Source organism: Condylura cristata, unplaced genomic scaffold (genome assembly GCF_000260355.1).
Source record: "Condylura cristata isolate star-nosed mole 26May11 unplaced genomic scaffold, ConCri1.0 scaffold00003, whole genome shotgun sequence".
Classification (NCBI taxonomy): domain Eukaryota; kingdom Metazoa; phylum Chordata; class Mammalia; order Eulipotyphla; family Talpidae; genus Condylura; species Condylura cristata.
In genome coordinates, this window is record NW_004567104.1 from 24236526 (window position 1) to 24260522 (window position 23997).

The 23997-nt window shown below is 38.2% G+C and overlaps 1 protein-coding gene across 1 annotated transcript in view; it reads left to right on the forward strand.

Moving 5' to 3' along the window:
- Positions 1-2767: 2767 nt before the first annotated feature.
- TPRG1 (tumor protein p63 regulated 1) overlaps positions 2768-23997 on the forward strand; it is a 107807-nt gene continuing 86577 nt past the window's right edge. The window contains exons 1-2 of the mRNA XM_004675089.1: positions 2768-2992; positions 13763-13854. Coding sequence (XP_004675146.1) covers positions 2768-2992; positions 13763-13854 — 317 coding nt within the window. The remainder of the gene's footprint in view (positions 2993-13762; positions 13855-23997) is intronic.

Consider the following 23997-nt stretch of genomic DNA (forward strand, 5'->3'; position numbering starts at 1 on the left):
CCACTGAGGGAGAGGAGGCAGACCCACAGAAACAGAGCATATAGCTTCTAGGGAGGCCAACATGCTCTTCTCTCTCTTTCTCTCTCTCTCTTTCTTTCTCTCAGACACACACACACACACCACATTTCACACACCACATATAACACACACAATTTCCTCTGTGTATCTCATATTTTTCACAGACCATTCTCTGACTTTTGTATACCTCACTTTTAAGCCATTACTTGAAAACTCAGCAAAGCCCTTCCTGTTATAAGGGGCAACACCATGTGGACACCTATGAGCCACTCTACAAGTGGTTGAGTGATGGGTGGGAGTTCAAGTGCAGCTATCACTCTCCAGCTGTGCCTGGGTAAATCCACCCAACTTTGAAGCCCAGAGAGTTGGCAGTGATGTCATCCTTCTAGGGCTGCTGGGGAATGGGATGAGACAACCTGTAATATGCACTGCAAAGGGCTTTTCATTTGTGAGTTCTAACCAGCTGTGTCTTCTCCCACACTCAAATTCCTCAGGGTGACTAAATGTGTCCATTTTGCCTGAGATAATTCCCAGTTTCTCCTATCATGTTGACTTAATTATCAGCAATTAATAAATGTCCAGGTTTAAGCAATAAATGACAACCTGTAATATGCACTGCAAAGGGCTTTTCATCTGTGAGTTCTAACCAGCTGTGTCTTCTCCCACATTCACATTCACGGTGGCTATATGTGTCCATTTTGCCTGAGATAATTCCAAGTTTCTCCTATCATGTTGACTTAATTATCAACAATTCATAAATGTCCAGGTTTAAGCAATAAATGATATGATCATACTATCCTTACCTCCCTTGAATATTCTCATTAATTCTAACTAAAAAAAAAAAAGTAAGCTTGCTGGGGAGAAGAGCTCTTTTTCACTTTCTGGTGTTTCATAAATGTGTAGGAAATTGCATGGAAATATCTCTGTCTGATGAAGAACACCAAGGTGATCCTAGGAGTACAACAGCACTCCCTGCCCACAGTTCAGAGTGAAATTGCTGTGAAATATTCTTTTCACCCAGCATTAGCCATGACCTTGCTCCAAGAATGGCTCTCTGTCCCAGCTTGGAAATGACTACCTAACTGAAGGACACTTCTGTTTAAACTACTATGTGTCTCTTGTTTTGTTTGTTTTATACTTACCAAAAAGAAATGTTTCTTGTTATATTGATTTTAAAATATCTATTTGATCATTGTAAGCATCCAGATCCTTAAGAAACCAGAAAATGAAAATCACCATAGCTATCATCCAGAAATAGCCATTGTTAATATTTTATTTACTGTCCAATCTGTTTTTATAATAGCTGGTATATCATCCGTGTGTATATATATATATATAAATGTGCATGTACATATATTTTATATTCCATGTATATATATATGGAAGTCCAAGAATTCTTCCTTCCCTTCTTTCCTTCCTTCTTATTCTTCTGAAATTTTAACAAATGTAAATAGCATTATTCATCAGTCATTTTATAATTGACTTTTCTATAGAAAACAGTGTACTTTGGACATCATAAAAAATATTCACTGGCATTTTTTTAAAGATTTATTTATTTGCGCATACAGAACTGGGCTTCACCAGAGACAGAGTGTGGAGCAGAACAGGCAGATTGACGAAGTACACTGCTGGGTCAGGAGAGGTCTGCCATGCCATGTGGTCGCCTCCAGGGCAGGCGTGAATTGAACTCATGCAGAAGTGGCTTTAGCTTCTCAGTGGTGTGCTTTAACTGGTTGCGCCACCAGGGAGGGCAGTCACTGGCATTTTTAAAAAATATTTATTTATTTATGTATACAGAACTGGGTAGTGGTACAGGGGCGGTGAGAGGGTTCACCAGAGACAGAGTGGAGAGCAGAACAGGATGACTGGTGAAGTACACTGCTGAGGGGAGCAGCGGGTAGGTCAGGAGAGGTCAGCCTCGCCATGTGGATCTCCTCCAGGGTAGGCAGGGATCGAACTCATGTTGAAGCAGCTCCAGCTTCTTAGTGCTGTGCTTTAACCTGCTGTGCCACTAGGGAGGGCCTCAATGGCATTTTTAATGCATGTGCATTATTTAGCCAAGTCCTTACTGATGTATACTTAATCTCACTATATACTTTTTGAACATAGATATTTGATAATGTGGTTATATTATGCACAATATTTAGCTATTAGATATTAAGCTGCATTTTTTGTTATTAAATGTTATTGACAACTTGCTGCATTTTTAACACTTGGTCATCTGTCTATATCACTTCCTTAAGACAGATTTTTAGAACCATTATGTTTTACCTAAAAATTATCCTCAGTTCTAATACTTTGTGCCCTATTGCTACCCAAAAAGCACATAGGAAGATAAATTTAGATTGCGTTTAACTCTTAAATAGACTTACAGGCTGGTGCGTTTTTAAACAAAAATGCTCTGAAATCTTAAAAAGAAATTATCTGATATTTTTTTTCTTCCTGCTCTTCCTTGTTCTTGGCTGGTCTCTGGAATTAAAGATGGGACTTGCAGCCTCCTTTTGTACAGAGTCCAGAGGGGCTCTGGTTCTCTCCCTGAAAATTAGCCTGCAGTGCTCCCTGCCACACTGTGGAATCTGTAACTGGACTACATCCTTGGTGCCTCTGTAGTTTACATGGAGGCTCTGTCAGTTGTATGCATATCATTTGCTCACAGTAGCCTATTTCACTGTGACTAGGACACAGGCAACTACTTTAAAAATTAATAATAATAATAAGCTTATTTCTCCCATGTTTTTAGGCTAAAGAAATGTCATCAATTGGGAGCTTTGAAGGATTCCAGCCTGTGTCTCTGAAGCAAGAGGGAGATGACCAACCATCTGAGACTGATCAGCTGTCCATGGAGGATGGAGACTTAGGCAAGGACCCAGTACCATCAAGGTCTACTTCAAGGCAGCCAAGTGAGATCAGATCAACACTTTATCCCAATCCTTATCATCAGCCTTACATCTCACGGAAATACTTCGTTACACGGGTAAAATGATAAACTCCTTGATGTTCTTAAGTACTTAAATGCTAAAAATTAATATCCTCCTACATATCACATTTTATCATATGTTTCACATTTATTATCTCATATAATAGTGACAGTAACTGTCCAGCCCCATTTTACAGGTGAATAATCTGAATTTCAGAGAAGTTAAAGGTCTGTTTTTGTTCACCAGATAATATCAAGGAGAAACACCTCCTCTGGACTCCATGATCTTTGATTCCTTAATCCTTTGTTCATGCTAAACCAACTTTAAAGTATTTTTTTTTTTAGGATGTATTTGTTGCTGCAAACAGAATGGGGTACAGGCAAGAGGTGCAGGGGTGGTGAGAGGATTCACCAGAGACAGGCTAGGGAGCAGAACAGACATATGGAGTGAAAGACACTGCTGAGGGGAGCAGCAGGAGATACGAAAGGTCTGCTGTGCCATGTGCATCACCTCCTTGTCTGGAGATGGAACTCATGCTGAAGCGGCTGTGGCTAGTCTCTCAGGGCTTTGCTTTAACTCATTGTGCCACCAGGAGGGAGCCCTAATGTATTAAGGCTCTATAGAGAGAGGAGCAGAACAACTAGGATATTAATCTAGGAGCCTAGAGTGTGTACTTCTATGTTTGTACAGACATGAATGATGAATTGGAAAGATTGGCTGAGAATGAGCTGAACCTCAGTCGTCTCCGATGGGATGCTGCTATCGGAGTGTGGGCATTTTCTGCTAGGCAATGCTGCTATCAGCAAGTACTTTCAGATCTCAAATTTGTAGTGCTACCTGGAGCTGAGCTGTTGACCCTGTGCGTTGGAACTAGGGTCATTATTGGATGGGTGACTAATGTGGATAAGTTTGGTATATCTAGATTTAAAAAGTCATCATTTTAAAGTTCTAGTATTTGGATCAAGTAGTGAGCATTTTGTTGGTTTCTAATACCTTTCTCTGTTCTGACCTCAGCTTCCTACTGAGAGGTCTTTCTCAATCCTTCAACATTTCAAATGGGAAATACAATAATGATTAGATCATAGGCTGCAACAATTTAGAGTAAAATGAGGATTTGTGCACTGGAGTAACAGAGACCATTTCATAGTTCAAGTGTGCATGAGTCATTTATTTGATGGATGATTTATTTCAGTTTAATCTCGTAAATATGTAGTGGTAAGAGTTTGAATTTTTTTTTATAAAGCTTTAGCTAATGACTTCTGATTGGTAGCTTTTGATCTATCTATCTATCTATCTATATAGATGTAGATAGATACACACACACACATATGGTTAAGGTAAAGTTTTAATAAGAGCAACTGAGTATATGTGTGCGCATGTGTCTGAGAGAGAGTATCAAGATTTACTATCATATCACGTATATTCAGCAACTCATGCAAGGTGATTTGGTGTTATACTATGCGTATGTTTGTGTGTGTTCTAGCATATGTAGAGCATATGGTTTGTTTTCCAAAGTATGTGAACTTAATTGCATATGTAATGTTAAGTTATGAGCTACAGCTATGAAAGAAGTCAAAACATTTTAAAGATTTTGGGTCTTTGTATTCATGATGTGTCAATCACAGTTTGGTGAAAGAAGAATAACTATGAATGATATAGAATAAGGGATTTATCACTAGAAACTGGTGCAATTATGAGAATTGACTAAGGACTATGCCTCTTGTGAAGGATCTGAAGTTGCTGTAGATCAGAAAATTGAAACTTGTGAAAGAAATATGAAAAAACTGGATCCTGTGGACAAACTGGAATTCCCCATGATTAAGTGAAATTCATGAGGTAAAACTAGGGACAATATCCCCCACTAAATTGAAACTTGAAAAGGTGACACACTTTCAGGAGAAGCTAGTACCTTTCTCTACTGAGCTGTGCAGCTTCCCAGCCTAGTGGATGGGACTCAGAGGAGGGAGTGTGGCTGTAACACAGTGAGCTGGAGGCCCAGGTGCTCCCACACTGCTAAGTGATGTAGGGAACCAGCACCGAGAAAGGACTTGCCACAGAGATGGGCGGCCCACACACATCTTCATCAAGGACAATGACTGATGTTACTTTGGTGCCTCTCAAATCTTACACAAATGTCTCACATGGCTAATGCTAAGTAAGTAGACAGGAAAAGGAATCCTAGAAAATATAAGTCCAGTCTTCCAGTCTACTTAAGTAGATGCAGTCAAAACCACCACAGTGGCTTTATTTATTTGCATGAACCTATTATTTGTGAACACATATTTTATAAAACAAAGGAGCAACACTATGAAGTAGCCAGAGAACTGCTTCTCACTTACATTTTAATGCTAAACACATTAACGTTTCAGAGGTGTGATGTGACCAGTGCCGGTCACATAGTATTTATCAGTGGAGGAGTTATAGCTTGAATCTGAATTTTCTGTCTGTAGTTCCATGTTTTTTCTACCAACTTCCACCATCAATTTCATGGCCCATCTACAAGGGTTTTTAATGACTGGTTCTGATTCATGTAAAGAACAATGTCTTTTCCATCAGGTGTATAGAAAACAACCTTAAGTTCTCAAGAATTTGGGAAGGAATACCTTGTAAGCTTATTAATGAGTCTTAAGCAGAGCTGAGGACACTTGAGGAGCTATGAGGGCCATTCCCAAGCATGCAACATTTACTCTTCTTCACATCAAGACTATAATATAAAGAGTTCTTTTTGGCATGTGGATATGCTGAATGTTCTTTAAAGCAGATGTGGATAAAGAAAATCTAACTTGGTTTGACTGAAACTTACAATGAAACATATATTTTTGAATAAATGCAGTGATGATCCATATTTATATTTTGTAAACAGCAATCTGCTAACGTAGTGCTTGGTAGTTGAGACAATGGCTGAGTGAATGTGGGTATGTATGTGTGTCTATGTATTCATCTATTTCCTCATCTGCAAAGTGTGAATAAAAGGTCAGTTTTATAATGGGTAGAAAATTTCCTGTCTTTACAAGAGTTCTTTGTATACTTCATGACCAGTTATTAAAATTCCTTACGTGCCGTCTCATTGTTATTATAATTTTTTATCTTATTATTTTTTAAATATTTATTTATTTATGCATACAAGAACTGGGGTGCAGTCCAGAGGTGCAATGGGGAGGGTGAGATGATTCACCAGAGTGGGGAGTAGAACAGGCAGATGTACTGAATACACTGTTGACAGGAGCAGCTAGTAGATCAGGAGAGGTCTGCTGTGCCATGTGGGTTATCTCCCTGGCTGGGGATTGAGCTCCTGCGGAAGTGGCTGAAGATAGCCTTATAGCTTTGCACTTTAACCTGTTGCACTACCAGGAAAGGCCCCTCTCTCTTTTTTATTAATTCGACATTTGCATTTCTGTTACTAGCCATTGGGAATGACTTGAATATACCTGTGACCTATAGGGTGAGATGTAAATGTAGATGTGTAGGACCTATAGCAATAAAAAAGTTTCTGGCCCTCCCTGGTGGTGCAGCAGGTTAAAGCACAGCACTGAGAAGCTAAAGCCACGTCCACATGAGTTCGATTCCTGCCTGCCCCGGAGGTGACCACATGACGTGGCAGACCTCTCCTGACCCGCCCACTGCTCCCCTCAGCAGTGTACTTCGTTGATCTGCCTGTTCTGCTCCCCACTCTGTCTCTGGTGAAGCCTCTTGCCACCCCTGAGCCTCTGGCCTGTACCCCAGTTCTGTATGTATAAATAAATAAATCTTTAAAAAAAAAAGTTTCTAGTGGTGAATGGTAATTTTCTCAAAGAATAACTAGATAAGACAAAGGCTATGAATGATTCAGGTCTGAGATTCATCAGTAGCACTATACTTAGAATACAAATGCAATCTATATATAGATGGTCTACTCCAGGGCTTCTCAATCTTTATCATGCAACCAAACCACCTGGGGAGCTTGTTAAGTTGCTAACCTAACTTGGGTCTGAGGGAGGCCAGAGATAATGCATTTGTATAAATCTCTGGCAATGTTGATGCTCTCTGTCCTCAGATTATAGTTTTTGCTCCAAGAAGTTAGTCAACAGTCTTTTTCAGAGACCACTAAATCCCTGTGAGGGTTTGTGGTTTGCCCAGTGTCTTGCCAGTTAGTGGTCACTGACTTGCCCAAGAGACTACTAAGTGGCAAAGCTAATGTTACAACCAAAACTTCCAAATTCCCAGTTCATAGTTCTGTGATTCTAAGCAGCAATTAAAAATAAATTAATTTATTTCAGAGTAAAAATGCTTAAAGTATGTTTGTTGCAATATTGAATGGGGGTATGCCTTGGCCAAGCATTTTATGTTTTTAATGTTTTTAACTTGTACCAGAGGAACTGGATTATTGAGAACTTTGGAAAATGTGAATAAGCAAAATGAAAGTTACCATAATCCCACTGCTCAAAGTTAACCACAGTATATTGGATATGTTCTTAAACATTTTGCTGCATATTCTTTCTTACTTTTCTTTCTTACGTGTGCAGTGTATTGCATAAAAAATGTGATTATGTGCCAAATATCTCCTGTTTCAATAAATATTCCCATAACATCATTTTTAACAACTTTGTGGCATCCCACTATGGACTTGTACTAAAATTAAACTTTTGTTGGTTATTTAGGTTGTTTCTATTTATATATTTTAATTGGTAAAAGAAAGTTATTCCTTGGCTTGCGTTGGCAAGATGACATTTAGTTTGTCAAGTGCCATGAGTAAGCAAGCTCTCAATACTATAAGAAGGATCAATTACTTGAGTTTCAAATGTAAAGTTATTACTGACATGGAAATACAAATGAATTCAGAACAAATTTATTATAATCAATACACTGACTCTAGTAGTGTGGCTTTCTTCTCATTTACTTATGGAACCTGTACCATTTTGAGACAGCTTAGCAACATTATTGCTTAGAGTTAGAAGGTGGATTAGATATTATCTAACCCCACCCCTGAGGCACACAAAGGTGATGTGACTTGTCCAAGGTCACCCAGCAATTTTGGGATCATATGGGTACTGGAAGCTAAGCTTGCTGGCTCTTCTTATCAACCCTCCACTTCTTCTGACCTAGGACAAAGAATGAAGTGTCATAGTATTGAAGATCTGAACCACTACCTATCAGTCTGCTTGGATAACCTTTTCTTCCTGTTTTAGTTCATCTGTTATTATTGCTTAGACATATCTGAAAAGGGCCTAGTGACTCCTCCGAACAAAAGCACCCCTCAAGGCTAATAACTCGAGATATATTATGATAATCACTTAGTTGTGGAGACTGATATTCAAAAGCAACTTCTTATGAAAGGAACAATACTTGATCTGCATGGGGAAAGATATTTTTAAACTCCCTGTAGGGCTCTATATTTGCAGATACCTTATCAGAAAGTTGAAAGCGATTAAGGATGGGGAATTATCTCTAAATTTATACTTAAGAATGTAAATTACATACAAACTAATGGGACTAAAACTATTTGATCTTTTAATATTTAATTAATGGTTCCCCCTGGCCTTTTTATAGCCTGTGTTCTATTGTGAGCAACGAGACTGTAATAAGCAGGTTTGGGACTTCCCATTGTGTAGCAAGATGTCATTGCGTTCATGACACTAATTTGGCTTTCATACTTTCTCCCTTTCCCTCTTCTCTTACTATAGGGTTCCCTGTGTCTTGCTCTTACATTGGGAACAACTAAATATATTAGTTGTATTCTTATTGTCTATGTGAGCTTCTTTCTGATCTAGAAATTATATATCTCACTGGGCAAAAGGTTTCTCAATGCCTTTCTTTACACTAATGTTCCTTGAAGGGCATAATAAAGATGATATTTCTTTCTGAGAGCAGACACTTAAAAATAATAAAATAAGGTGCATTTCCTTCACTTTCAGGGAAAGGCAAATTAGCTTGAATTTTACAAGTCACATAAAACGTAATGCTGGTATTCTTGCCTTTTGTGTATACCACAAAGCAATCCCTATGTGGGCGTGATGACACCTGTAGTAGAGATCACATTTTGTCTCAGTCCCTAGGAACATTCTGTTCTATACTGGTCCCTTTATTATCTAGTGAAGAAATTCAGTACCCATTAAATCATAAGCAGGAGACATGAGTGTTGGTTGTGTGGTAATCAGGCTAGTTTAACTCATGGAAATGAGGAAATATATACATAAGCCTTTGAAATGTCCTTGGTAGGTTTGCTATGACTGAAGCTATTCAGAGCTAGACTATTGGAGGAATGTACTCAGGATTGTACCCAGGAATGGATACAGAAAGCTTCAAAATGCCTTGCAAGTAAGGATATCCGCCTAGTGATTTTTCTTAAAAATTAGAAGTGCCGGCCCTCCCTGGTGGCGCAGCGGGTTAAAGCACTGCACTGAAAAGCTAAAGCCACTTCCGCATGAGTTCGATTCCCGCCTGCCCCGGAGGTGACCACATGGCGTGGCAGACCTCTCCTGACCCGCCCGCTGCTCCCCTCAGCAGTGTACTTCGTCGATCTGCCTGTTCTGCTCCCCACTCTGTCTCTGGTGAAGCCTCTCGCCACCCCTGAGCCTCTGGCCTGTACCCCAGTTCTGTATGTACAAATAAAATAAATCTTTAAAAAAAAAAATTAGAAGTGCCAGGCCCTCCCTGGTGGCACAGTGCGTTAAAGCACAGCACTAAAGAAGTTAAAGCCATTTCAGCATGAGTTCCATCCCCACCTGTTCCGGAGGTGATCCACATGGCATGGTGGACCTCTCCTGACCACTGCTCCCCTCAGCAGTGTACTCCGTCAGTCGGCCTGTTCTGCTCCTCACTCTGTCTCTGGTGAATCCTCTTACTTTCCTGCACCTCTGGCCTGTACTCCAGTTCTGTATGTATAAATAAATCTTAAAAAAAAAAAAGTGTCAGTACTGTCTCATTTTCGTTTATCTATGATGAATAAATACATACTTCCCTATTAGTTTAAGCTGTAAGAATCTAAGAGCTAATTGCTCAATGCAGTAGCTATTGATCCCCAAATTCTGGTACCACAATTTCTCTTTTTGATTTAGTGTAAACAATGAGAATGATCAGAAAGTCTTTTATTGTCCTTGTAACCAAGTATTTTGCCATCTCCCAACAACTGCTACCATTAATCTTATTCATCTGACAGATCAGTTCACTGCTTTACAAAATGAGAAGATGACTTGAGTTGCACATTGAACAGAAAGTCAGTTATAAACCATACAAGTCAAAGGGTTCATACATTTTATTTTATTTCCAACACGAAATGACTGAATGTATTATAGTAACTGATAAGAACAAACAGAGGAGAGTAAAAGCTTTCCAGGAGTACAGTGAATGACTATTCCATAAGGCATGATCAATGTTTCTATTGAAAGCAAAAGTATTTGGTAACCATAGATGGTGAGGTCATTTACAGAGCTCCAGAGACTTCCAAACCATTCTGAGAAGAATAATTTTATTTTCAGCACTCTTTGTTTTAAAGGGATAGTAAAAATCTCCATCTTCAATGCTTATCCATCAAGTTCCCAACCAACAGGGAATCACTGTGATCAGTTTCAAGATAGCCTTCTCTCGTTTCTATATAGCCTATCCTTCAGGAATATATAATCAAACACAAGTATGTTTCTATTTGTTTGTTTTTTTTTTCTTACAGTTATGTTTTTTTTATCATCTTTCTTTTTACATAAAGGGTGTCATGATTACATTTTGAATAGTTTTCTTTCACTTGATATATTTTTTTAAAGATTTATTTATTTATTCATACAGAACTGGGACACAGGCCAGAGATGTGGAAGGTGAGAGGATTCACCAGGAACAGAGCAGGGAGCAGAACAGACAGATCGACGAAGTACACTGCTAAGGGGAGCAGTGGGCGCGTCAGGAGAGGTCTGCCACGCCATGTGGTCACCTCCGGGGCAGGCGGGAATCGAACTCATGTGGAAGTGGCTTCAGATTCTCAGTGCTGTGCTTTAACCCGCTGTGCCACCAGGGAGGGCCCTCACTTTATATATTTTAAAAATGTTTCCATATTAGTAAAAATGTCCTCATCTTTTCGATATCTTTATCATATTCCATTTTATGAATATGCCCAAAATATATCTAACTAATCTATTATTGATATATATTTGGGTTATTTCCACAAAGAAAGCTGCAAAAACACATACACATGTCATTTTGCACATATGCAGGTGTATCTATAGAATAATCACAGCAGCATAATGTGGGATTCAAGAGGTAGATCAATTTAATAGATTTTGCCAATTGCTTTTCATGGAGAAGACACATTTTTGAAAAAATCCTCTATTTTGCTTCAAATATTTTTGGCAAAATGCCTGGCATAAAAGCATTCAGAAAAATGGTTATTTTAGGATTATTTTACTATTCTCCAATTTCACTTAAAATTTTTTTTCTTCTAAAAGTATTAGTTTCACTACTGTGTTATATTAGCTGAGGCAGAAATTATGTGAATACAGGAAAGGAGACAGGAAAAATACTCATGATGAGTCATTAAAAAAATTAGCAGTTTCTGAAAAACTTTTACCAGAGGAGTTGTTGGAGTCAGGTGACAGGACATGAACTGAGGATGGAGGGAGAGAGGATTGTTATGGAACCACAGGGAACCTCCTCTGGGTAGGTTAGTCCTGCCAGCAGGATCTCCTTTGCTAGTGAGAGCTCAAGACATATTTGATCACTGTCCTATACCTTATTGATTTTATAACATTCAGGTTTCAGTCAGCTGGGATGACATGTTATGCCGCTGATAATCTTTTCACTAGCACTGAAAGATAATAATAAAGTGAGAAATCATGCAGTCTATTGAATAACAGTCTGATTCGGCAAGAAATGTGTTAAAATAATAAAATCTGACTTGTTTGGTGTTTAGGAGCTGTGATCATATTTTTCTTAAAGATTTCTAGAGGCTTTAGACCATCAACTTGACTTAGAAAACTTTGGTTCAATTACTTACATGAGTACTCAGATGAAGAAATGGTGAAGTAAAGTAATTGACTAAAGTTTGCAGCATTAACTCATGATAGATCTGGAATATGAACCATGTCACTCAACTCTGTTCTGGGTTTGTCATGTCCATTTTCTAGAACTGGGTTTGTGTAGAGTGTATCACAGGATGTGGGGAGACCTATGTAGGGGAAGGTCCGTATTGTTTACTCCCCCTCCACTGATACAGCTCCTTTCTTTTCCTGTTTTTCATGCATGGATTCACATATAGGACTTTTCTTAACCAATGCACTCTGGCCAAAATGCTTAAACCCTTTTAAGATAGATTGAAAAAATAAACAAACCCAAATCTTATCACCATACCATCTTTGGGAGGAAAATAACATCCTTATTTCCTTCAGTGAGACAAGGATCTCAGAGTGGAAGAATTAAGAATGTTAATATCTGGCAACAAAGCAGGACTATAAAGAGGAGGTACCAGATTTTGCAACCTAATGGTTAGTTGCATAAGGTTGAGGATGAGGGCAGCTTAAAGTTTTGAAATAAAGAATTATAAGATCTGGGTTCTCTGACTTTGCCACTTCTTATTTGAATGAACTTGGAAAATGTTTTTTCATAATAGACCCTGTTTTGATACCTATACATGAAATGGTCTAGATTGAATAAGCTCTGAGTTCTAGTGGTTTTCAAATTTTGTTACACATTGGAGTCATTTGGGACCCTTTAAAAAGTCCTGATATACTGATATGTGAGTTCCATTCACTGAATTTCTCACATAAATGATTTTGTCTGTAGCCTCAGTATCAGAGTATTTTTAAACCTCTGCTAGTGATTTTGACAAGAAATCAAGGTTGGGAATGATTACTTTTAACAATGGTTTTCATTCCAACACTGTGATGTGAGAACTTGTTAAAAATACAAATTCTCAATCCTAACCCACACCTGCTGAATCAGAAATTCTGGCTACAGTGCCCAGAAATCTGCCTTTCAGTTAATTTGATAAGCAATAAAGTTTAAGAATTACTGAGTTAGACTATGTATTTTTTTAAAGATTAATTAATTAATTTATTTATTTTTTAAGATTTATTTATTTGTGCATACAGAACTGGGGTACAGGCCAGAGGCTCAGGGGCAGCGAGAGGATTCAGCAGAGACAGAGTGGGGAGCAGAACAGGCAGATCGACAAAGCACGCTGCTGAGGGGAGCAGTGGGCGGGCCAGGAGAGGTCTGCCGCACCATGTGGGTCAGCTCTAGGGTAGACAGGGATCAAACTCATGCAGAAGTGGCTTTAGCTTCTCAGTGCTGTGCTTTAACCCACTGCGCCACCAGGGAGGGCCCAGCCTATGTATTTCTTATTAGAACTAAAGTTAATCTACCAGAGGAAGACCCATAAGTAGGAAGATCTACTCAGGGCTGAAGAAAGAAAGTGAGATGACAAAAAGTTTATTTCTGGATTAGCTGAAATTTATGATGAGAACATTGAAAGAATTTCTTTTTTATGTTTAATGTCATGTGCTCTTTGAAGAGTGGAAGATTGGACTTAATCATGTATAGATTGTTAAATTCTTTGAATTCCCTTTGGTCAAAAAAATTGGTCCTCTGAAAATAGTTGTCTCTTTATTTCTATGAAAAAGTAACAGTGAGATTAGAAAAATGGCATACTTGTGCCACTTTTGTCCCACCCAAAAAAGCAGCTCAGTAAATACCAGAATTCAAGACTTAGGCTATAACAGGCAGTGCCAAGAACAAATATATGAATGCAGCTTGGCTTTACCTTTTCTGACCAGCTTTCTGGAGGAGCTGCGGGGATATACAAACTAATAAATAAAAAAGACAGTTTAACCCCCTCTAAACTAGGTATTTTTCCTCTTCTTATACAGCCAGGGGCTATTGAAACTGCCATGGAAGATTTGAAAGGCCGCATAACTGAGACTTCTGGAGAGAATATTCAAGGTTTCTGGCTCTTGACTGAGTAAGTAGTTGTGGCTAAGTGAAGGGCGGTGGAAATCTAGCATTTTTTTTTTTCTTGACACCATTCAATAGAATAGGAGATAGACCTGTGAAAGAATTTCATCAGGTTGCAATGTAAGATAGTTGATTGACAGATCCAGCTGCAGAGTAAAATATTACAGCCAACTTTGCTGATGGTATGACCAGGTTTGATTCTTACAACTGTTTCCTTGAACAGTTGCTTCACTCAAATGTCAGATGAGTAGGTTAGGTGAGGCCCTCAGTATTATTACTCTCCAGGACTACTACTTAAACCTCTTAGTTCATCTTTCTGGTTCCAATCTCTGTCACTTACACATATACTCCCTTCAGCTTCATCAGGCCATGAACCATCTTACTCTTAGTACAGTGGAAAGGAAGGTTAGGAAAGAGGCTGAATGAAGTCAACATATACAATTTGAATTTTATCTTATATACAGTAACAAGCATGACTAAAACAGGGAAGCAATAAAATCTAAAGAAGAGAGGAAATCTGTCCTGAGGTAGGATAAAAACTAAGTCTAACACTGAAATCCTTATCACTTTAATAACTTTATTCTTTCACCCCCAAGAATTCTCTTAAAATTAAAAATAACATTGCAAATGACACCATGAAGACAATCATCTTTTTGGCTTGTCCTGAACTGTTGTGTCTGATTGACCTTTTATCTACTCATCAAGAAGATGCTAGGAATGCCATAGTCTTTACAATGATAAGTCAAATAATCACTGTATTGATTAATAATGAGAAAGATAAATATCTTTTTATAACTAGGATAATTTTATTTTTTGTTGTATTACAATTTTGTGTTGAGTAACACAAAGCATGTGATCTACAGCCATGAGTTTACCTTCTTCAAATGTGTGTTTATAACTAGGATAATTTTATTTTGTGCTGAATTACAATTTTGTGTTGAGCAACACAATGCATGTGATCCACAGCTGTAAGTTTACCTTCTTCAAATGTGTGTTAACATACCTCAGCTACAAACAAGGCATCCTTAGTTCTCCACCATAATCCATTGGGTCCCCACACCATAGCTGTTCCCTGTGGTAGATTCAATTCTACTTGGATTTGGGTCATTTAGTTTTATCTTTTCCTTTGTTTTGTTTCTCTGTATTTCATATATGAATACAATCATCCTATATTTTCCTTTCTTCTGATACCATAATTTCCTCCAGTTCCCAATCATATTGTTGCAAATGGAAAAATTTCCCTTTTTTTTAATAGCTGAGAAATATTCCATTTTTTATTCATACCACAACTTTCTAATTCACTGTCATTGGATAATCAGGTTTTTCCCATAACTTGACTATTGTAAACAGTGCTGTAGTAAGCATGGGTACGCATATAGGCATTTAAATGCTTTTGCATTTCTCAGATGGGTCATATTTTTAATATTTATGATATTGAGAGACCTCCATATATTTTCTATAGGTAGTGGACCATGCTTCAGTCCCACTGACAGTGTGCAAGAATTTCTTTTCTCACAGCCTTGCCAACCACTTGTTGTTTCTGGTCTTTTTCTTTATTTTTTTAAAAATATATTTATTTATACATACAGAACTGGGGTACAGGCCATAGGTGCAGGGAAAGTGAGAGGATTCACCAGAGACAGAGTGGGGAGAAGAACAGGCAGATTGATGAAGTACACTGCTGAGGGGAGCAACAGGAGTGACAGGAGAGGTCAACTTTGCCATGTGGATTAACTCCCTGGCTGGGAGGGAACTCGGGCTGCAGTGGCTGTGGATAGTTTCACAGGGCTGTGTTTAACCCCTGGAACCACCAGGGAGACCCTGATGAGCATATTTTCATGTGCTTACTGGCTATCTCTATGTCTTTTTTGGAAAAGTGTCTATTTAGTGCTCTTGCTCATTTCTTGATTGACATATTTGTTTTTATTTTGCTGATTTGTATGAATTATTTGCAGATGATAGAGATAGAAATGGATAGGATGAAAATAAAGGCAGAGGGTTTAGGTGTTACACTAATTTATTTGGGCAACTCACATTTTACTCCTGACTACCTCCTATCCATGGAGTGAAATTAGTCTTGTAGATATGAAAAGCCTACCTTGATTAGAACACATGCTTACTGAAATTCAGAAGGTCCAGTCAGAAGTAAAGCCTTTCAAATTTTGCTACTGTAGTGCATCTTACTTATAAGGAAGCTTGCACAAATGTGATCTTCCAAGATCCAATGGTGACAGTTTGACAATTCTCAAATGATGAATTGGTAAATTCTTTAATAATACATATTTAAATTTTTATTTTTCTATAGCTTTGACTTTTTTACTTATTTGAATGTTACCTTTCAGTAATTATAAGAGCCTTTAGATCTCAATTGTCCAAAAATAAATCAGTTTGTGTGGTCTGCAGTGAGGTTGAGCACTTAATTTTGTTTGCTCTATTTAACATTAGCTACAGTGATTGGCAAAACCAATAGTTTTCAGATAAATCTGAACAGCTATGTGCCCAAAATCCAAGTTTTAAATTCATGTTGAAATAAATAGGAAGCACAAAGAATTGGTAAGGGCTATCTAGCAAACATGTCCTATTTCTCTTTTTGTTTATAATACACATTTATATTAAAGACAGCAATAAGGGATAGATTATGTGTATATAGTATTTCAAGTCATCGGATATTATCTTGTTTGCTGTCAGACTTTCTTCCTTTGCACCTTGGAATCCAATTCTCTTTTTCAGATGGTGGCTTTTGTATGCTTGTTTTAGTCTTTCTCTCTGCCAAATACTCTTACACTGTCCCATCCTTTGCTGCAACTCATCAAAAACTACTTTCACGGAAAGGTCTAATGCAGTTATGTAATTATTTTCCAGCTTTTTTTGTTGCCTGTTAGGCCTAGGGCTGGCTGAGACTATCTTCTTCCAATGGAAAGAGATGCCAGCTGTAAAAAACATGGTTCAGGCATCCATACCAAATGAATAAGCTTCCAGTCACTCTAACTGTCTAGGCCTAAAATAGAAGAAGAGTTTACAGAGATTTCACACTCAAGTCTTTTGTTTGCTTGCATGTTTGTTTGGAGACAGTAGTGGATTAATATACTGAAAGGCAAAATAGTTACAGCAAAAGCAAGTAAGAAATACCACCTCCCCTACTCCACCCATAACAACAGTAAACCAAACAATTATATAAACATAAAAACACACACCACAAAAAAAAAAAACCAGAGAAAACTCGTGCCCCCCACACTCTTTTTTTTTTTAATAATATAATAGCTTATTTTTACATCATTTTGTGCCTTTTTCCATCCCTGTGGGCCCCTCAGTCTTTTTTATAGTGAACAGAAACCCATCCACTCAGGTCTTAGGAGTTATTGGGACTGCAAAATAGACCAACCCCCAACTGCACTAACTAACCAAGACTCTTGAAGTGAAATAGTCTTGGTGCATATGATGGAACTCACTGGACTTTATGCACATCAACCCTCAGATCCTCCTGTGGAAATAAAAAAATAAAAATCACATTCAGATTTTAGAATGATGAGAGTAAAAACCTTTTCATGTACATAGCACTTTCCTAAGTATTTTCATGAACTTGCTTTATCTTCACTATAATCTTACTGGTTTGGGGATTTTCATTTCATAGATGAGAAATGAGCCTAAAGAGAAGTGGCCAGAAGCTCACATAGTAATACAGTAAGGAAGATGAACTACACCCTTGCAGTGTCTGGGTTCTGATTCTTTCCCAAAAGTTGTAAGGTATACATGAGGGATGACTCATGGTCCCAGCCAATCTTTGTTTGTGCTTGGGGAGACTCCTAGAAGCAGTTTCATAAAAAAGGACAAGGTGGGAACTGCCAAGAGGAGGGACTGATGGTGCACACTGTGACTATATTTATATTTTAGGAAGATGATGACTGTGATAATCTTAAAGGTGTTTATTCAACACCATTGGGAACAATTAGAAGTCAGATTGATACTTTTTCAGATTTTAGAAAGGTAAAAATATCCATAGCTGTTTTTTTTATGCCCAGTAGAGATCTAGTTCAGTCCCCCCCCATAGTCAAATACATTAATATTTTTGCAAAGAAACATGGTATTAAAAAGAATAAATCGTTTCATGAGGGGTGAAGTCTGGCTTTGTGATATAATTTTGCCATTTTAAGTTTGTAAGTCTGCAGTGACCATCTTCAGAGCTTTGTTGAATTTGAACTGTGGGTGAAGGTTTGTGGCCTGTATCTCTCTGAAGTGTGAAGGATCACTGAATGTCTGGGTGACATGTTAGATACCTATGCAAAATCAGTGAAGATCAGCTCCAGTGGTGTGCTGGAGTTGATTCACATTAGCTCAAAAAAGGCAAATGATACAATTTCAGGAATCGTGATAGTTAGTTGTTAGTAATTACAATTAAATTATGTAATTTCACATCAAATAAATTAAATTTAAAATAATGGTAATACACTCCAAACTCACAGGGCTCCACAATGCATTACATTGCATTGAATTTTACTAATGCAATGATCCCATGTATGCCCCTTAGTAAATTGTAGCTATGGAGCCCACACAGGAACACGTCGGGTAAACTCAGAATTCTGTTTCTTGGGCTTGGTGGAGACACTAGAAGTGTGAAGGGACAGTACTGCTCAGTTTAGGAAGGTCCTCCAGAAGGAAGCTCTATCCTAGATGTTTCAGTAAAAAGAAGAGCCTCTTGAGAGATTAAAGAATCTCAATAAATAGGGACTGAGGTCTATTTCCCAGGCACAGGACCCTCTGCAGAAGACAGCGCCCAAAGCAGCAGCAGGTATGCATGGTCTCACAACTATTATTACATTTAATCCTCAAACAGACCCAGAGAAGAAGGCGCGGGAACTATTGGCTTTATTTTATGGATGAAGAAACTCAGAGATTAAATGACCTGTCTAAGGGCAACCACTTATTAAGGGTCATAGAAGGGCTTGACTTCAGGGGACCTCTCTCTCAGCCTAGCTGTCTTTGTGTTGCATGGCTGTTGCTACCTTTGAGGTTTTTCAACTCCCAACACAGTGATCAGTGCAGTTTAATCGGTTCAATGATCTTTGAGCCTGTGTCTGGTTTCTTTGTTGATTGTCTATTATTCACAGGGCAGAGTGTCAGAGATTCATTGAGCAGGTTTAGAAATCTTTTCCTCTCCCGCACTCTTTTTCAAGCTTGTGATGTTCACCTGACTTTATTTATACTTGCCCCTATCAGATGCCTATAGGGGGGTGGTGGGTGCCCTTGATGGGCTAAGGTTCATAATGCTATTTTGTTGTCACAGTTAATCATGCTATGTGACAAGATTTTACTTCCACAATAGATAATATTGCTAGTAATAATTAAAATGTGAAAAGACCAGTAAAACCTGGATATTAGGGATTCCTGATTCTTTTTAATCAGGAAGAGCAAAAGTGCTGTGCATATTATCATTCTGAATTAGATCTCCTACATAACCTTATTTATATTTGGCTAGGTCAATGTATTCCAAACCTTTGTTACTCTAAGTGTGGTCTTGGAATCAGCAGCACTAACATCCCTAGGAGCTGATTAGCAATGCTGTTCGTGGGAACCCAGCCCAGTCACACTAAACCTGATTCTGCATTTTCACAAGAGGCCCAGTGAGCCCCTAGGCCCATTAACATTTGAGAAGCACTGGTCTGGTCTGTATCACTATTATTCTCAAGGAGGCTGAGGACTTCCAGGGACACGCACTGTCTCCATGCTGTTCTGTTGCTTCTTCAAGATCCTGCGTGCTGCGGTGTGAGTTTTCCTCCTCCATCTTAGCTGTTATGTTCTGTTTAAATTCTGTTCATCAAATTGAACCTCCTGCCATTCCCCCCAAAGTTATTGGCACAGTTCCTTGCCTCATGGTTGTTCTCACCCAGTTTGATCTGTTTTGTTTGACTTTCTGTCCCTTTTTTGTCCTTCACAGGAACTATGTCCATAAAGCCTTTTGCCATTGATTCATCCAGAATAATCTGCTCTCCTTTCTTTGTACTTATGTCAGATTACATAACATAGTGTCCCGAGCATATTGTGAGAAAGCATTCCTTGAGGCAGGGCCTGATTCTGATTCACTGCCCATGCTCACTGCAGAGTCTAGCCCATAGCAGACTTCACACATGTCACAGGCTTGATTTGGATTTCATTCTGATAGAGTCCTCCAATGTTTGGAGCTTTTCACCAATGCTACCAGGGCCTGACAATGGAGACTGCCTACTTTCCCTGAGCTCTAAGCCCAACGAGACTTGTTTTCATCCTTGGATGAAAGCACTCAGGCTGAAAAGAACCTCAAATCTATCAGGATCTTAATGACCTGTGGCAGGACTCTGGCAGCAAGAAAAGCACCTCTGTTGCCAGAATCCATTTATACTGGGTGGGTGTTTTCGACAACTACTTAATTAAACGCATTGCTTTTCTCTATAAATTCCCTATGGCAGCAGTCTCATCCAGATAGTTAATGGTCCCTGAGTGACCTGAATTATAGGACAGTGAGGGCATTTAGTTACTGCAGTCACAAATATACTTGGAAATGTTGGTTTTCCCAAGACTGCTACCAATTAGGGTGGAGTCAGAAGGAGCCAAGAGGAGAAAATGTCTGATGCAACTAAATGCCTCCAACACTAGTTATTTGACCTCGGTTGTGAAAATGTCTTCATCCTCTGAGCCCGTTTTATTGTTTATAAAGTGGAAATACAGAACATAATTCATTTAAGGATTCACTGGTTAAATATATAAATATGTGTGTATATTTACATATATATATATATATATATATATATATGAAATGCTTGAGCTATTTGCAATTCTTGTATGTACTACCGTGTGACATGACTTTTATTATATTATTACTATAGTTATTAATTCATAGCCACATGTTCACTTATGTATTTACCAAATTCCATCATTAAGCCAGATTCTACATTAAGGTTGAAAATACAGAGGTATATACTTAAAAGACAAGATTTTCATATTCAGGGAACTCTGTGGAAAAAGAGGATGTGGAATTGAATTTAGCATGCACAGTGATAGAGAGTAATTCTATGGGAGCACAGTCCTCATGGTGGCTGTGTTGTTGGCTAATGTTAAAGAGTTCTTCAGAATTAAAAAAAGGATGAGAAAAATTCTTAAAAATTATGTGCTGAATCCCCATGTTTATTGCTGTTTTACTTATAGTCAGGAAGACATAGAATCAATCCAAATGCCCAAAACTAGATTACTAGATTAAAAAGATGTGGTATATATGCACAATGGATTATTACTCAGCAATCAAAAAGATAAACTCATGCCTTTTGCAGCAACATGGATGGAGTTGGAAGGGATTATGCTTAATGAAATAAGCCAGAAAGAAAAAGAAAAATACCGTATGGTTTCACTCATAGTAGAAACATAAAGGACCAGAGGAAAATAATAATAATGAAATAAAAATGGGGGTGGGGGAGGAAAGTGCACTGGACTATGTGATGGCACATAGGTGATTTGGTGATAGGAAGCCCACAGGGATTACAACTGAAATGTAAAAAAAAAAAAAACACAAAATGAAGTAAACATTTAAAAAAAATTTATGTGATGGAAAGACATTCTAAGAAGAAGAAAGTAAAAATACATGAAAGTAAAAGAGAGAGGCTTAGATAACCACAAATAATTCAATGTAGCTGTACTATAGTGTACAGAAACAAGCAGGAAAAGTAGAGAGGGGCCAGAAACTCATGAATAGAGAATGCAGATTAAAGAGGAGGGATTTTTTTTTTTTCTGGAGTCACAAAATCAGAGATCCAGAGGTCATTTCCATTCTGTTCAGTGTTTTTCAAAATTTGAATTTTAATCGCACAAATAGGGTATGTGCTCCCAGTCTGCCAACACATTGCCTCTGTTCATTACTTTATACTGTGCCTTCTTCACTTCCTTGGTGCAGGGGACCAGCTTTTGTCCATTCATGACAACCAGTTGAATGCATCTCTTCCACACACACTCACTGACCTCCTTTAGTACCTTGAAATAAGGGATGAGAGGAGAATTTATACCATTGAAGTGGAATCTGGGCTTCTTCTTTTTCTTCTGTCTCCTTCTATAATCCTCCTCTTCTTTTTCTCTGCTTTAAAATACATTCAATATTTGTCACACACCATAATCTTTATGTTTCATTAATGATCACTGTAGGCATATCTGTCTTAAGCTACTGAAAGACATCATCTAGGCATTGTTGGAAAGGCAGTTGGGTCTGGAATTAGCGGCATGGTAATTTAAACTTAGTCTTGATTACTTAGGGGCCTGCCAATGTGTGTTATTAAAGCAAACAAGTAAGACCTTAGTCTTAATATTGGGACGAGCAACATGTTTAGACCACTACAGCTGTTATACAAACAACTATTATAGCATCTTATAAATAAACATGATGCTTAATTCACAAACACTAAATTAATTTCACTCTATGGGCTTCTAAGGTTGTCCCAAAATGCCCTGTTTAAGGTAATGTAAGGTGATTCTAACTTGAAGAATAATCAATGTGAAGAGGAGTTTTTGATTTCTCTGGCCTTACCTTTTACTGGAGTGATACTTTTTTTTTTTTTTTAAGCATTATCATATTTCCTCTTTGTCCCTTGCAATTTTCATTGCTTACATGTTTACATCTTTTATTAATTCAGACAGCATTTCAGAAGTCAATGGATTCTTAAACTGGCAGTTCTTTCTACTGTACTAACCAATGAGATCTTAGAGAAGATTAATATTAGATACAATAATTAGAATATAATTAGATATATTTATATTACATAGATATATAAAATTATATTAAATTTCTTGCAATTAATCTTATATTATAATCTATATTAAAAATGTTGTGGAAAGGTAAAGGAATGGCAATAGCTAAAACAACTGTGAAAAGAAAAGCTTCCACTATAGAAGTTATTCTCTTCTACTGTACACTCCAGCCCCTGGCCATAGCTGGTTGGACAAAGGGGATCCAATCTACTAGGCAGCCTGTGACCCAAAAGCAGAGCTCAAAGGAATGATGGGGTCTAAGAGAATCCTCTGTTTTGAGAATTTGAACAGAAGACACTCAAGTACAGAGGCCAGTTAGTTATGAAAGCAGATATGAAAAGCTATGTTCAATGAGGAATAGGGAGACAATTGTCATAGGCAAGCAGAATCAAAGTGGAACAAATACTAGCAGTAAGCAGAAAGAGCACACAGGCCAAAAAGAAACAGATGAGTGTGTAGCGAGACTCCTGGAATCATAACAGAGCCTTCCCCGAGAGAGGAACCTGCCTTCCTTGTGAGTTTCCAGGTTTCATAAATCCTAACTGCTCTTCGTTCCTTGTTCTTGTGTTTCTGTGCGATTCCTCAGAATATTTTAAAACACATCTTTTCTTCTTGGATATGCCTGATCTGGTATCTATCTCCTATATCCATTTAAAAAATAAAACAATGGAAGTGGCAAGATGTGAGCATTTGCTGTATCTTGTCCCTCTGTTCTTCCCTCTCTGACACCTCCGCAAAATTAAGCCTTGTTCTCCTGCCAGCTTCCTTGGCTTCTGATCAAGTGAATCCCCTAAAGTGAATTCAGGGGGTGGGTCTCTTGTTAGTGCCTGGTGTGCTGTGGATGACTTGAACTATTAAACAGCTATTCATTCGTTTTGTGGAAAAGAGAGAAGAATGGGGTGTGCTGAGTCTTTTCTTTGTGCAGTCTTTAAAATAAACTTACTGATGGTACAGTGATAGAGAGAGCAGGGCTGTCTTGCTGAGTAGAAAAGTAATTGGAAGAAGCAGATAGATGGAGTGTACAAGGCCCGGGCTGGGGGTGGTGGGGTTACAGGAGGAAGATGCCAGCCATGACTCTGTCACATGGTAATAAATGCCTATCACTTTATCGAGGGTTGGTTTCCCCATCTGTAAAGTGGGGAATAGTGACCCTATAATGTCAAAAACATTCAAACATTGTAAAGAAAGTATGATTGTTCCAGAATATGATCTGCCTTCTGTTTAAATCTTCTAGCCTCTCCCTTGCTTCCTTTGCTTCAGTTAAATGGACTTCCTTGTCATTTTATGAAACATGACAGATCCCATAACTTTGTATGGACTCTTCACTTTTCTTCAAATACCATTCTCAGAATTCCCTGTCTCCTATTAATCCAGGTCTCTATATTTATAT